Below are 15,529 nucleotides of genomic sequence, written 5' to 3' on the forward strand. Positions count from 1 at the left end.
TTTCAAAAAGCTTCTCATCAGCCTGCCATGACATGGGTTGCAATTCCTGTTGCTAGCTAGCTATTTCTTTTATTCCTATAGGACAGATTTTGTCCATCTTGTTCATCAAATGTCCTACGATTTGCTCATCCTGTATTAAGGTTTCCAATGATTCTTGCTCAACTAGCTGCCTAAGAAGTCCAGTATGTTTTTTCTTTCTTATATTTGTTAATTATTTTATCCTTCACAAAGGGATTCTTTAAATCCTTAATGCTGCCGACCTGTTAGGAGTGAAATACAACTTTAGATATTTGAGATACTACAAAGGAGCAATGACTGAAGTCACAGTATGTACAGTTTTTTGTACAGTAAGAAATAATCATAGTTTTAAAACGAATAATTGTGAATATAAACCATTCCCAAAGGAAGATGCTCAGTGTGTGCCTACAAACAAAGCCAACCCAGAAACTTGCTTCCAAGTAAAGTTATGAGCCTGCCTATCTTAGTGCTGATTTTATCGAGCTTCTAGAAATTCCTGATATAATTCAGTCCCTGCCAGAACCACTTGAAGATAATCACTGATCAACTATGAAGAAAATCTTGAACAACGTTCAGATGGTGCAGATCACAGATAAACAACATTCACTCAAAATTTTTAGTTAGTCAAGTGAACAGCTCTGTTTGAAATACAACTTATTAACTGTAACAGCATAATAGGAAAAGGTTTTAATCTTCTTTTACTTACACCATTATAAGTCAGCAATATATAAAATTTAGAAACTTCAGAAACTTACACATAAAAAGAAATCAGTGAAACAAAAGTAACTTTTCATCAACTTTGTATCTTATCAGTTTTGCTTCATGTTTATTCAAAAATAAATTTTTCTATCACTTTGTTTTTTAGAAAAGTTCTGGTAAATTAGCCATGGAGATGTCTTAGGAAACATAAGTCTAGAAATAAACAAATTAAATCTGTTATTCACATACAGTCTTCTGCAGAAGTATAACCAGTCAAAATGTACTTTAGGTTATTATGGTTTCTCTAAGCGTACTGGCTCTAATCTGGAAATAATCAGTTTAATAAATAAATATAGAAAATGGCAAATAATGCTCTGTCTGCATTTGACTTGTAAAAACATTTGTAAAATATTTTATTAACAGCAGGTGGCAACCTTTGAAAACTGGATTGTAGCAGCATGGTCTTGCTTTTAAATACACAAACAATTTCAAGGTTGGTTTCATAAGAAGAAACTGGTTTATCCGAATGTCTTTTTATTGAGAACATTCACAATAATGTTCTCTTAGTGCAGTGCTTGTTTAGGGGAAGTCTACATTTACTACGGAAATTTGTAAATATGAAAAGTATAATTTATTTAGGAATCCAATATAAATTCTATTTATTTTTTTCTGCTTTTTTTTTTGAATAATGTATGCTTTATTAAAGCTAAAGAGATCACTGCAGAATTAAAAGCTGGTAAACTTCACCAGCACAGTACTGTATTTTCATCAACAAAGATAATCCTTGCAGTGTTCTTCAAATGCATTGTAGTACTCTACTGAAGATATCTTGACAACTGTTCTTTGGTTGTCAATGGATAAACACGCTGTCTATAAATAAATGGGCTCAATAACATAAAATTCACATCAGATATACTTCCTGCTTCCTGGCCCAAAGCTACTTTTCCATTTAGACCTTTCTGTCCCCAGCACATAGCCATCTAAATATGAAGTGGAGACTGCTGGATACATTTTGAGGCTTCCCAGCCTCAAAGTTTAGAGCCCATGATTTCCCAAGTGAATGTCTATGTCATCCTATACTACTTGCGACTTGTTTCATTGTCATCTACCTATATAACAAGGCATTCTTTTTCTTTAGGAAAAGGTCTCTTCACAGATAAGTGTATTCATACTCATCCAGTGTTTTTATTTATTCATGACTTTTGTAGGAGCTAAAATGTACACTTTTATTAGCTTTGTTTTAGAAAGACTTACATCAGTTGTGAGGACAAAGTAAAAGTGCTGCAAATAAACACATTTAAGCATTATATTAAAGCAGAAAAAATGCCTTTTTAGTGTTATATGACTTCCACTTTTACAAAACGTCACTTATGTATTCATTCATTCTGTACATAGAAGTAATGTTCATTGTTTTTCTCTGATCTTTACTGCACAGTAATTTTCACTAAATATTTAACACTGAGGTCTGTTGTACACGGGATAAAAATAATTCCATGATTTATAAAACCATACCTAGTATACTCATATCAATGCATTAGGAGATAATTTCTGTAGCAAACAATAATTTATCCCAATTTACAGGTGTCTATGCAATAAAATATTTTTCTGATACATTTATATATTATAGTATCACAATTTATTGCAAAGCTACTGCATTGATCTTACATCCATTGGACTAGTTTACACTTAGCTACATCCGAGAAAAACAGTAGTGGTTTGCCTGAAGCAAGGCCAGATATGGCTTTTTAGGACTATTGCTCTATGGATATTGATCTTGCCTCTCCTAAATACATCCATTAAAGTAAGACATACTACAGTGTAGGTAATAACAGTGATTATATTTGGTTCTCACCGGGACATCTCTGTTCACTGCACCGTCTAACTTCCTCTCCAGTTCCTTCACATTGCTGCCCAGTCACAGCAGCCCCCTGACAGATCCTTATTCGCCTCTCCCAGCCACCATCGCAGGATTTGGAACATCCACTCCAGTGGCCCCACTGGTTCCACTGGCCATTTGCTATTGGGAAAAGTATAATTACAGTGATGACAAAATTACAGTAATAAAGGAATTAGGTTATTCTTTACTTAAGCAGAAAAAAAACCCCACAAATAGAATTAAGTAATAATGACAAATAGTGATATTTAATGGCCATGGCACCTCTAAAGATGGCCTCTACCTGGCTGCTGAAAATGGGTTTGTTATCTAAATGACTTGTCTCCCAATATAAAATAATTTTTTTTTTTTAAAAAAAGGTGCACTTTCACTCTGTGTTAGACTGCAAAACACACATTGTCACATTTTTGTATTTTATATGCACTTGTATGGCGCTGTACTAGCGGCACACATAAAAACACACATTTGCAATATGCATAAGTATCATTTAAGTAAACTAAATACATTCTTGCAAACGATATTTTAGAAGCAGAATTTTATATGATCTGACAGGGCAAATGAGGCTTACAAGTAGAAATATGTGCAATTCAATCACCTTGAAAAGCTGCTTTTATACTACCAGAAAATCATGAATACATGCAGTTTTAGAGCAAGAGAGAATCAGTTTATGCATATTCATTTTTTAGGTTCTTGAGACACTTTATTAAATATTTTAGTCCTCAAACAGTTCTTTCTCAAACTGTTTTAAATGGTAAAACTGAAAAGCAGCTATGCAGCGTGTCACACAGCCTTTTGCGGATGCATTCTCTTTTATCTCCAGGTGGCTCATCAAATTAAAAATAAGCCTGGCCTCAGCTCCCCCTCTGGAGAGGCTGCTCTGCTCTTTCACAGCCTGCTGAGGACTGTGGTGGCCCAGAAGCCTGCCTGAATGGCAGCAGCCCCAAACTTAGAGCCATGGGTGGGTCCGGCCCTTCTCCCTCCTCCTCCATTAGCCACAATAGGGCAAGCAAGCACTTACCTGTGCACTCAGGGTTATAGCACTCCCGGCTCTCAGCCCAGGGCCCCCTGCATTCAGAGCCACCATGGGCCGCTGCTGTGCACTGCCGGCTTCGCTGCTGGGTGCCGTTGGAGCAGGTCACTGAGCACTGGCTCCATGGGCTCCACTCCTGCCACTGTCCATCCACTGTCACAGCAGGCACAAAAGAGATGGACACAACAAAGTTACTACCAAAGCAATGCAAGGCTTCACAGGTTTGTTCTAACGTAGGGATATCATCCTGGATAAACACAGCTCTTTGGGCTGAGCCAGAAGGCACTTGACTTACAATAGTCAAATACAGATCTTGTTGAGCTACTTTAAAATAATTTGAAATTATTTTCCTTTTCCTTTTTCCTTTTTATGTTCTCATTTCCTCCTTTTCATCTCTTCAGATTTTACACTGATATAACAAAGGACGAATTATGACTTTGCTCATAAACTACACAATTTGAAAGTTTTCTTTTTCTCTAAAACAAGATCTTATTTAAAGGACTTGTCTTTTAAGGCAAGAGTGGGGACCAATCTTGTATCACATAAGCCCTGAGCCCTTAAAAGTGATTCTGTACAGCCACAGCTGTCACTCACATAAATCATCTTATGAGATTCTCAGTCCTAATTGTAAAATTAACTCTGTTAGCTGAATAGGAATGACCACATTGCCTGACACACAGACTCTGTTCTCTACATTTATAATTAATTTATTTTTATCATTGAGCCTCCTTCTCAGGTAAACCATACAACAGTTTTTTGAGAGAAAATGTAGATCAGAAATAGCCTTCCATGGTTGTTATTTTTAATTTCTTACATCAGAAATTTTATTGATCGAAATAAAATATTAAAATGCAAAATAACTAAAAACATAAACCGATTTCCCATATAAGTGAAAATGTACACTTTTTTTTAATAATGGATAATGGGATAACATTTTAAAAATATAGGTGCACCTGTGTTCAGAGAAATAAGGAGATGAACAATTTTACTCTTTTTATATCAAAGATAATAGTTGAATGTATCTCTGGTACCCAAGATCTCAGAGACCAGTGAATTAAAAGAAGTGGCATTTAAAGCTTTTTTGTTTTTCTGTTTTGTTTATTTCCTGAAGTTCTATATTAAATATTTTATGCAGTGCCTAGTTGGTTGTGAACCATTTCTCAATGCAGATGCCTCTCAAGCTGTGAAGCTACAGCCTGATAATTTCTTCAGCAGAAATTTTTTCCAATTCAGCAGAATTCTTTCCAAACATGGAAGCTAGTTGCATTCATTAATCATTAAAGTTTTATGTGAAGAGGAAAATATTATGAAAATTACATTTCAATGCACTCTCTTCAGTTTATTCATTGCCTTATAGCATTATTTAGGGTAGGAAAGATCAAATCCATCATTACAGTGTCCTTGGAAAAAACTCATTCTGTGACTTCTTGTGTATATTTCACAGATCTTATCTTAAGGAACAAAAAGTATGTGAACTTTCAATTTCTGAAATACTGCTATGAGGCTAACAAATTTAACGTGAAGATTTCTTTATAAAATTGAATATTCATATTACAGCAAAGTGGAAAACATACTTCCTATGGTGAAAGCCAGTAATGTACAGATGACTGTTCAAAATCCAGAATTATGAGATGCATCTCGATTTTATCGAATTATAATTAATGCCTTTTTTTTCAATACTGAAGTGAACTGAATACGTTAATTTATTCTCTGCTAGTTTTATTTGGCATTTTTCTTGTCAATTTTGCCTCATGCTCATATATCATGTTAATTACTTTTGTGTAGGCTCAAGTGAAATTGCACAGCTACCAATTTGGCTAAAAACTAGATTAAATCACACTTTTTGCACCTGCATGCAAGACTAAAATTTTTCAAAAAAAAAAAAAAAAAAAGTACTGCAGTATGTTTTGTTCACCAGAATTAAACAAAGCTGTAGCTGTGATCTGCAGTGATCATTTGGACCACTATAGTCGAAGTTACTGGCCAGACTACCCATCCTACTCACTTTGTATCCCTTTTTTTTCAAGTTTGTGTGTGAGCACAAAGGATAATCAAAGAAATTACAAACAACTCACATTGAACGCACTGTAACAAAGCATAGAGTTGCTATATAAGCTCACCAGGGCAGAGTGCAATATTGCACGGTTTGTGTTGTGTTTCAGGTCCATCACATGATCTTCCCCCATACTGGGGAGGTATACATGACCTTGTCCTAGTTCTTTGGCCTCGACCACATGTGAATGAACACAAACTCCAAGGTGACCATTCCTCCCAAACGCCATGTACTGCAATAAACCAAAGGAATTTTAACCAGAAACAGACACACAAGTAACAGAAGGATTTCAAATTAAGCAGGATCAATATTGTAAAAGGGAATTATTTTGCCAAATTCAAGGTAATTGGTACAAAGGTAATCTCTACTGCTGATAAATTATTCTTCCGTTAAAAAATATATATATATATATATCAATTACAAACTCTTATTTACATTAAATTATACTTAATTTGGGAACCATTATCTCTAATCTTTCCACTAATCTCACTCACATTTTCTTTTCTTTCATTCTTCTTAGAAAGCTGTCTTCCCTTTTCACAAACTGTTTATTATTTTCTGGTGCATGACCTGATATGTATAATAGCCCTGATTTTCAGGAGACTAGTTTTTGTGAAAACCAGGCATACCCTCTAGATCTCAGTTTAAGACTAAAAACTTGAAGGAAACAGGATTAAATTCTATTTTGAAAATAAATTGATAACTGCAACAATGTTACCATGAAAACTAGGGCTCTTACAACTGTTTCACATGTTTATATTCACCAGGAAAAATGGCAGCACATGTACTTGATTATCTTCCTCAAAAATACTTAGAGCACATAAGCAAAAGAGATTTGCAATATATTGTTACTTGAACATATTCATTGATTTAACATACACAGTAATGCATGCATCACTATCTTAAAAGATGTAGACTCAATAAACTTCAAATACTTTCAGAAAACATAATAAATTTATAAACACAATTTATAAACACATATAAATATTTTTATACACAAGTAACTCACAAAATTTATATAAAAAAACATACAATTTACACATTTTCTATTTTTTTTTTCCCATTGCAGGAGAAACTAATACACAACATCCTCTAAGCTTATATATCATGTGTATTCCCTTTCCAGAAACAATGGTAGTTAAATATTCAGCAAGTTCTTCAGTACAGTGTTATTAAATATGTACCTGTAAGAAAACTCTAATCATGATTTGGCAAAATGGTTCTTTATAAATTGAAAATACTGCAAAACACACTTTACTTATTCTTGCTAAATAGAACACAAAACAAAAACAAAAATCAAAACAAAGAAACAAACAAACAAAAAAACATTTGCACAGATTTTGATTAGGCTACATTTGGGAACAGGAAAACTTTATTGATGCTAGACATTTAGGAAAAATCCAGAGACTTAGTACCCAGTTTGAGCATTAGAGTTGATATCACAAAACTGTGTTTCTGCAACACGGTCTGTTTGAATGGTGTCTAGAGGGTGAAATGGTGTACAACACCTCAGTGTATCATTGGTAATGGTTTGACACATTACAAAAGAAATAGATTTTCTGGATTTCCTCACATTTCTTTCATCACTGTGAGAGAACTTCTCATTTATAGTTTCCTTTGCCCTGAAGGCACATATCACCTGCACCGTTTCTACAAATAAAACTCTCTTCTTGTATGTATCAAAATAAAATTTCCTGAGGTGGAATTCAGTTGCCAAGATAGGAAGGACGTACAGCTCTCTGGTATGTTATCCCAGAACATTCAGTAAGATCAAGGACAATTCTTCATACAGGTATGTTCTACTGCATTTCAGTAAAATTAAGGAAAATTGTTATTTCAGATTTTAACATTAAGATAAAATATTTTTTAGGTAACAGAAGACAAATTGTACCTGATAGAAAACACTAAACTTCATACAGTGAAAATTTTCACTCACTAGATAACAGCTCAGCTGGGCTAAAGGTTTTGAGTTGGTCGCATACAAGTGGTTGAAAAGTAGAATAATTATTTCATGTCCCACATGGCTAGCTTTATAAAAATTCTCTTAATTTAAACACCACATCAATCTGCAAAACAAACAAACAAGCCAAACAAAACAAAACAAAACAAAACAAAAACAAACAACCACCCAGGAACATTCCAACTTCCTGTCAAAATGATAGATTTTAGTAATTTAAGAAACCTTGATTAACTTTGACATTTTGTCAAAACCAGGAAACCTAACTTCCCTAAGAATAATAAGTTTATGATTATATGTGCACACATAAGCCCTTATGTTTTGTCTTCTCTAACATTTATAGGAGTAAAAATGGTAGTCAGAAAAAACAGGAAAATAGTTTAATTTACTAATACCACAGTGTCTGATTAAAAGTTGCCCAGTTCAAACTAAAAATAACTTCATAAAAATAAGAAACATAACCATGAAAAACTAATTATAGAAATATTGTTCTGTAAAAATAATAAATTAAAGAGATTAGACAGTATATAGATATAAACTGAGATTTTTTTAGGGTCCATATGAGTTTACATCTAATGTTTAGTTTGGAGTTTTATTTTGATGTTGTCAAAATATTATGCTAGTTGTCTTCATTTAAAATAATTAGAAAAAAAAACACAAAAACAACTCAAAACTGGTAACAATAACAACAGAAAAAAACATAAGCTGAGGGCTCATTTAAACTATTGTCTTGAGACAAGAGGTTGTATATCTCTTCTGGCAAGAGTGATTACACGTTAGCAGGAACATGGAGTAATTATTTTGTGATTCTGGATATGAACAGAAGCCAGAAGCCAAAACAATATGTCTCATTTGGGTGGATGCAGTCTTGCACCAAATTCTATCAGTTTCTAGTTTCAAGTGAGATGCACCTTAAGTCATCTTCTGTGAAAACAATTGATTGGTAAATCAAAACCTCAAAGTATGCTATTGTATGTATAGGCTCATATATCTGAAAGTGGTAGATAACTAATGAATTCAAGAATGGAGATGGCATACCACTGAGTAAACAGCCAATGCGAGCACTGAAATCTCAAGGAGAATTAATACATCCAATGCATCCAGATCAGCTTTAAAAAACATTTTACTTTTATATTTCTTACCTTTACAATTTTTTTTCCCTTATATTTCACTTACATTTTCTTTTCTATCATTCCTTAAATGCAAAAAACCATATAACATCGAATGAATTATAGCCAGATGAGCTATGCCAAATTACACCAGATGGAGAGCTGGCCCACAGAGGAGTTACTGTTTTCTATAACACAGTTTCAGATGCAAGATTCATTATTTGGGACAAAAATACTCAAATTATTGCCAACCTATCTGTCAAAAACATTGCTAGCACAATGAGCTTGGATTACTGCAGAGCATCTTTCCCTTCATTCTGCCACTCTGTGAACCTAATCATGTTTAAGTGAACACCCACGGTGTTCACAATGCAGAATTTCTGTGAGATGGGAGGAGGCGTGAGGCCATGCTGGCCTTCATTCTACAAGAATATTTTGGGGGATTTTTTTTAATTGGAGTTTAAATGCTTATGATTTGTTCAGCTTTAAACAGAACAGATATTGGAACAATACTACGACCACTGACGTTTTTTGTTTTAAGTTACAAATATTTCAACATGACTGAATAATTGTATGTAAGCCAATGCTCGATTATTACAGGATTTAAAAAAAGATATTAGAGGATTTGCATGCATGAATTTAAATGCTACAGTTTCTGATATGGTTTCTGCTTCTTTAGTACATCTTAAATTATTCCAAAACTTTTCTTAAATTAGTAGCAAATAAGCTCAACAAAATTTCAGAAACCTGCCCTATATCTTTCATGTTTAAACCATACATCTGTTCTATTTCTGCTGTGCCTCTTTCTAACTATAAAACTAAATTTTCCTCACTATTGTTTTCCCACTCTCAAGTGAAAGCTTGAACTTCCAGAGCATAGATTACTAACAATAAAGCTGTAGGATTTAAAACCTTAAACAGTTTTGTAAGTGTAGCCATGCAGGCACAGAATATAAGGAAATATGCAACATAAGCTTTGAGAAATAAAGGGAATACAGCAGTCTTAGCACAGTCTTTTGAGCATACAAATATTTGAAGTGTTTTAGAATATTCTTATTCCTGTTGTGTTTTGCCTTACTCATAATCATCAAAGTTCTGAACGTCAGCTAAATTCTGTAGTGAAAGTGGTTGATGGCAATGAAGAAGGAGAAAAAAAAATTAACTGAGATGATCTACAGGTATAGAAACTCAATTTTTTTTTCTCCTTGAAATCTTAGATGCATTAGAAATTATATAGTAAACTAAAATGAATCAGTAGCACTGCAGTACTGGATACTGAGATGCCCTTACTTGCAAAAGAAACAAGTTACATGAACTATATTTCGTTGCTTACCACACTGCACATTCCGAGAAGGCTCCTAAATCCAAGATACTGTCTGAATTACCTAATGGGGTCCCATCCCTGAAATACTATTGGTCTTGAACAAATATAAATAAATGAAAAATTGTGTCAACAACAGCTCCTTCATGATTTTAGTTTAACTCTTGGTAATATTACACAGGTGTTATATATATACATGTACTCAGCAGACTGAAAAGAATAAAGATGAATCAAATAGCCTTCATGTACTTAGACAAAACATTTTGTGGTCTAGCCTACTGTTGTGTAATAATGAACCTGTTGGATCCCATTCTCAAAATTTATGAGCACAGTGAGATCACAGGTATTCCCTAATATCCAGTGATGTCTATTCCCAGTAGATGCTAAAGGGAGTGTATAAAGACTATATATGAAAACACTCTTTCAGGCTTTCATTAGTATTTTCAATTTGAACAAGTTCTCTTGAAGTTTGTTGATAAATGGTTGAAGTCTAAGGTCCCTCTGCATAATTCTTTATTTTGAAGTGACAGTTTTGCTGTTTGGAAATGTTATCGTAGCTCTCAAAATGGCCATATTTTTACTACTCACACAAACATATAATGAATACACTCCAGTAGATCTTGTATGTATAGGTTGCAAGTTGTATTGTTATTTTTGTATTTATATTGCTTCTAATTTACTCTCTAAGATGTAAAAGCTTTCTGTATTAACTGAGAATGAAAGCTGTGTGTAATGAGTGGTACAAGTCAAGATTCAAAGGACATCTCCCGTGTACAGATGCATATGTTTCGACTCTTCTGATAAATTTGTGTTTTAATTATAGGACTCTACAAACTATGTGTTTCTTTCTGTATGAGTCAGGAATAATCTTGAATTATGCAACCTTTTGAGACAGAATATATAGTATAATGAAGACAGAGGATAATAATAATAATTAAAGGGATGTTTGAAAACTTAATGGAGTTGTGACTAGGTAAAGAATCCTTCTAAATTGCTAATCTTGCACACTGCCACACACAAGAACCCCTGTAGCCAGACAGAGACCAGTATAAATGAATAAGGCTACTGTAATTATGTAAAATAACATACCTAGAAGACTCATATTATCATAGCATGAGATATGCAAAGATTATAGGAATCAGGTGTGGTGATCTTAAAAATATTTTGGCGATGTCACTGTTATTCAGTGACAATTGGTACCCACTGCTCAAACTGAATTCTGGAAACAGAATGTGAGGAAAGAGCTCCTCTGTGATTGAAAAATATGGAACATTATTTTTGTGTGAGCTAATTTGTTAGACAATGCAAATTTTAGGAATTAACTTTTTTCCAGATTACTGTGAATACTTATCTTGGCTGTTGTGTTACACATATTTGTTGTTTTGATATGAAACTTTCGTATTCCTTACTGGAGAAAATTAAGATAAAATTCTGTAAAATTAAGTGATTTAAACTCCTTTTCTCTTCTGGGGTAATGTTAAGTGAACAAGAAAGCAGGCAGAGCTGCATATCATTGAGAGTGCTAGAAAATGTTTTCATGTTTATATTTTATGTATAAACATGAAAGGAAACCTCAAAGCAGTCTTTACATCTTTGATTGTTCGGAAAGTTTGTTCTTTTAATTTATAGTTTTCTTTTTGTACTTCCTATTTTTATACTTTCAAGTTGAGAGTTTTATTTGGAAAGTATCTCACCTCCAGTAGACTGCAAGGTAGCCTATCCTTTAATTATTAGTGGCCACTTTTTTTTATGGAAAATTTAAAGACGTCACATTCAGACACATCTGGAGTTTTCTACCCTGAAATATTAGAAAATCCAGGTGAATTGCTCATCTAGACTAGAATAATAAAACATTTGGTGCTGATACCTGTTCTTACTACAGTGTTGGCTTATATAGATACAATATTTTAAGTTGCTTTTAATTGTAGGTGTTCTGTAAAGGCTTATACTGCTAATATAAAAAATCTGAGGTGATCACATACGCACCTCCTCTCGGATGTTTTTCAACACATAATAGCAACATGAATCTACTTGCACATGGTGCTATTCACTCAGACAAAGTTCAGAGGGTATGTGTATGAGACAGTACAGTTTACTTTAGAAATTGAGTGAGTTTCCCTATAATCTGAGGATGCTCAGATGAAGGTTTACAGAAGAGGTGACAAATTTTGTTGTCTGAAGGGAGGCATATCATTCTTCCTTTTCAGAAACAAGGGAAAATGGATGTAGTCACAGGCCATATGCCTTTCCTTTTCCTTCCCATCTTAGATAAATCATGTCCTTGAGCAGACTCTAAAGAAACAAGATGTGTCCTTTCAGCAGCCACCTCAAATATGCCTGTCTCTTTTCCTTAGAGTTTAACTACAGAACTCTATATCCAGATCTCTGAGACGAAAGGAGTAGGAAAACTGTAATGCAAGATACTAATGACCTTTACCTTTCGTCAGCTGTAAGAGGATTATTTTTGTCCCATCTTTCCTCCACTGATGAGTAACTGTTACCCTTGCCAGATTAATGTAAAAGAAGACATTACTTTGCAGAGGACACTGTCAAGCGCACTGCCTATAAAACAGTATTCTGAACGGCTAAACAATTGCAGAATCAAATTATCTGTGTTAACACTCTGTGTTAATCAGTCTCTGTTTCTTATCTATTGGTAATCTGGGTTTCTTCTCAATTTATATTTTATACTTAAACTATTCCTTATATTTTATTCTTTTTTAGTGGAAAACAGAACACAGACATAAAAAAATCTGAAGCTGTCAGAAAAAAGGACTCTTGTTATATACCTTGACTGTTCTGAAAATAAAAATAACAATTTACATCATAAAATTTCATAGCTGAATAGAATTACACTTCTCTATTCTAATTCATGTGCTCTTATGAAATTCATATTAAAAATGATAATAATAATAAATATAGTTTCAAATTCTTATCATTATACAGTTCAAAAACATCCACAATTTTATTTATTGGCTGCTAACACTACCTGGACAGAGGGCAGTGTTATTGCAAACCCTTGATTCTCTTAAAGGGCCGCTGCAGTGTGTCCCGTAAGGTGATACACAAGTTCTGGTTCGCACCTGCGACCCTTGACCACAAGTAACTGAACACGTACTCCACTGGGCCCACTCTTCCACACCAGATTCACCTGTATTCAAGACAACAAACAAACACGAATATAGAGATAAGTATTAATCAGACATTTTTCTTGCTGAAACTCATTACAGTCTGCCTTTGCAAATTAAAGACAAAAGTAACATGTCAAAATAAATGTTTAAAAGTTCATGGAGTAAAGCAGCTGTGAAAATGTGCAATGAATAGAAAATAAAGACCTAAAATTCTGTAGTTTCATAGTTCTTGTTAGAAGGAAACACTTTGGTCACTTAGGATCATTTATGATTTTCTAAGAACAAGTGCCTTTGAACATTTTAGGAACACCACCACCCTCAAGATACTCCAAGAACATAAGCAACTATTTTTATATAATGGTAAAAGATTGATCTTTGATACTGATACATTTCACTCTAGAATTAAATTCTTAGAACTCTGCCAATAAGGGAATTTGGATTCAAAATAACCCCAAACCAACCTCCTAATTTCTTTTCTTTTCTTGAGTGGAGAAGAGTCATCTAGCATTTGAGAGAAGTTCCCTGGCAAAGAGGAGCACTTTGCTCACAAAATTTCAACATGAACAATGGAATGGAAAATTTGATTTCTTGTTCTTTGCTTTTGACCTATGGGTCTTCTAAATTGATAAATGCACTAGATCTTGTTACTGTGCGTAGTATTTAATGTTATGTTCAGAACTGTCAGAATTGATTAATAATAATTTAATTAATTTTTTTAAATTAAATTTTAAAAATTCTATAGCTGCATCAAAATAGCAGAAAGCTTTTCATTCCTGTTTTATGGGATCCACTACTCTAATTTTTATATAATTACATTGAAAGATATAAGTATAATGGTCAAAACTGAATGTAATTTGTTAATCTTATACATTTGAATTGTGTTGATTTTCTCTGTTGATACAGAGCACGTTATTATTATTTTGATGGTCATCTTGCATGAATATTCAGGCAAAAATATTTAAGTGTCATAAATTAAATGACTACACTCATTTCTCAATTTACTTTTCCAAAAGCATTCACATGAAGCAAAGTTGTTGAATACTCTCAGAAAACAAATGCACAAGTAATCTGAAGAGGATTGAAGTGAATGCTCTGAAAACTGGTAGTAAATAACATTGGATTCAGGTTCACTTCTACCAATAAAAGTCAGTAAAAAATAGTAAGATGAGGCCTATTCTACAGTCTGGATTTTTTAAAGGCTTTTATTCAATCAAAAATTTTTATGCTATAAAATCAGTGGTAAATTCAGCTTTACAATAATAATAAAATTTCAGTCTTGAATAGCTCAAAATTGCAATCCTATCATCCAAACTTTTTGGTAACAATCAAGGAAATGTGTGCAAATCAGGAAGACTCTGGTCTTGCAAGAATTTATTAAATTTTATTTGTTGAAACAGTGCTTTTGTTAAAAGCATCTGTCCAAGGAGGTTATTCTATTTTTATTGTTTTGTTTTGTTCTGTTCCCAGAGACCAAGCAAGAAAGCCAGACAAAATGCTTGTTTCAGAGAGCCTTCTAAGAAGTAATTCTAAGGCTATTTAATGCTTTTAAATAACTATGCTGCTTATATGGTTAGAACATAGAATGCTTTAAATTCAGCACACAAATCCTTCTGCTTTTTATAAAAATGTATGGAACCAACAAATTCTAGGGACAAGGAGTAAATGATGAGATGTTTTAACTACAGGAGTTCACCAAAGTGAGCTGTGAAATCAGCTTCTATATTTGCTGGGAGAACAGAGAAATTTAATCACTGATTACTGGTTTAATCTTTTAACTGATAGACAGCATTTTGATTAGACTGCTACATGACTTGAGGTTAGAGTATATAATATGATAATAACAGGTAGAGGATAACAATTATACAATTTGTACTCTAAAATTTGTCATTAAAACACTTGTATTGCTATGAGTTTCCTGGCTAATATTTTTCTTGTTTTGTTTTGTTGGTTTTTTGTTTTGTTTTGTTTTGTTTTTCCCTACAAGTTTGAAGCTTGATTTTGCCATTATAAAGTACTTCAGACGAATGGTGAAACAGCAGAAAAAGTCAAGCTGATGTTCCTAATACTCAGTGCAAATTATCCATTCTCCTATACAGCCTTGGTGACAGAACACAGCTAATAAAATATAAAAATGATGCATTACTAATAAAAAATATCTGAGTCTTAACACGACAAAAAGTCCTCGGAGTATGATGAAAATGAGCAGTAGTCTGTCTGCATGTAAGAAGCACGAGTGTACTGAATGAATTTTGAAATTGATACTGATTAAATCCTGAGCATGTGTGTACGGTCCATTCACAAAAGGTAGAATTCAGCA

General features: G+C 33.5%; 1 protein-coding gene across 1 annotated transcript in view; it reads right to left on the reverse strand.

Moving 5' to 3' along the window:
* ADGRB3 (adhesion G protein-coupled receptor B3) overlaps positions 1–15,529 on the reverse strand; it is a 277,241-nt gene that overhangs the window by 258,096 nt on the left and 3,616 nt on the right. Inside the window, exons 3-6 of the mRNA XM_019613580.2 lie at positions 13,071–13,232; positions 5,762–5,926; positions 3,630–3,794; positions 2,570–2,734 (exon numbers count right to left, since the gene is read on the reverse strand). Coding sequence (XP_019469125.2) covers positions 2,570–2,734; positions 3,630–3,794; positions 5,762–5,926; positions 13,071–13,232 — 657 coding nt within the window. The remainder of the gene's footprint in view (positions 1–2,569; positions 2,735–3,629; positions 3,795–5,761; positions 5,927–13,070; positions 13,233–15,529) is intronic.

Source organism: Meleagris gallopavo, chromosome 2 (assembly GCF_000146605.3).
Source record: "Meleagris gallopavo isolate NT-WF06-2002-E0010 breed Aviagen turkey brand Nicholas breeding stock chromosome 2, Turkey_5.1, whole genome shotgun sequence".
In the NCBI taxonomy this organism is placed as follows: Eukaryota; Metazoa; Chordata; class Aves; order Galliformes; family Phasianidae; genus Meleagris; species Meleagris gallopavo.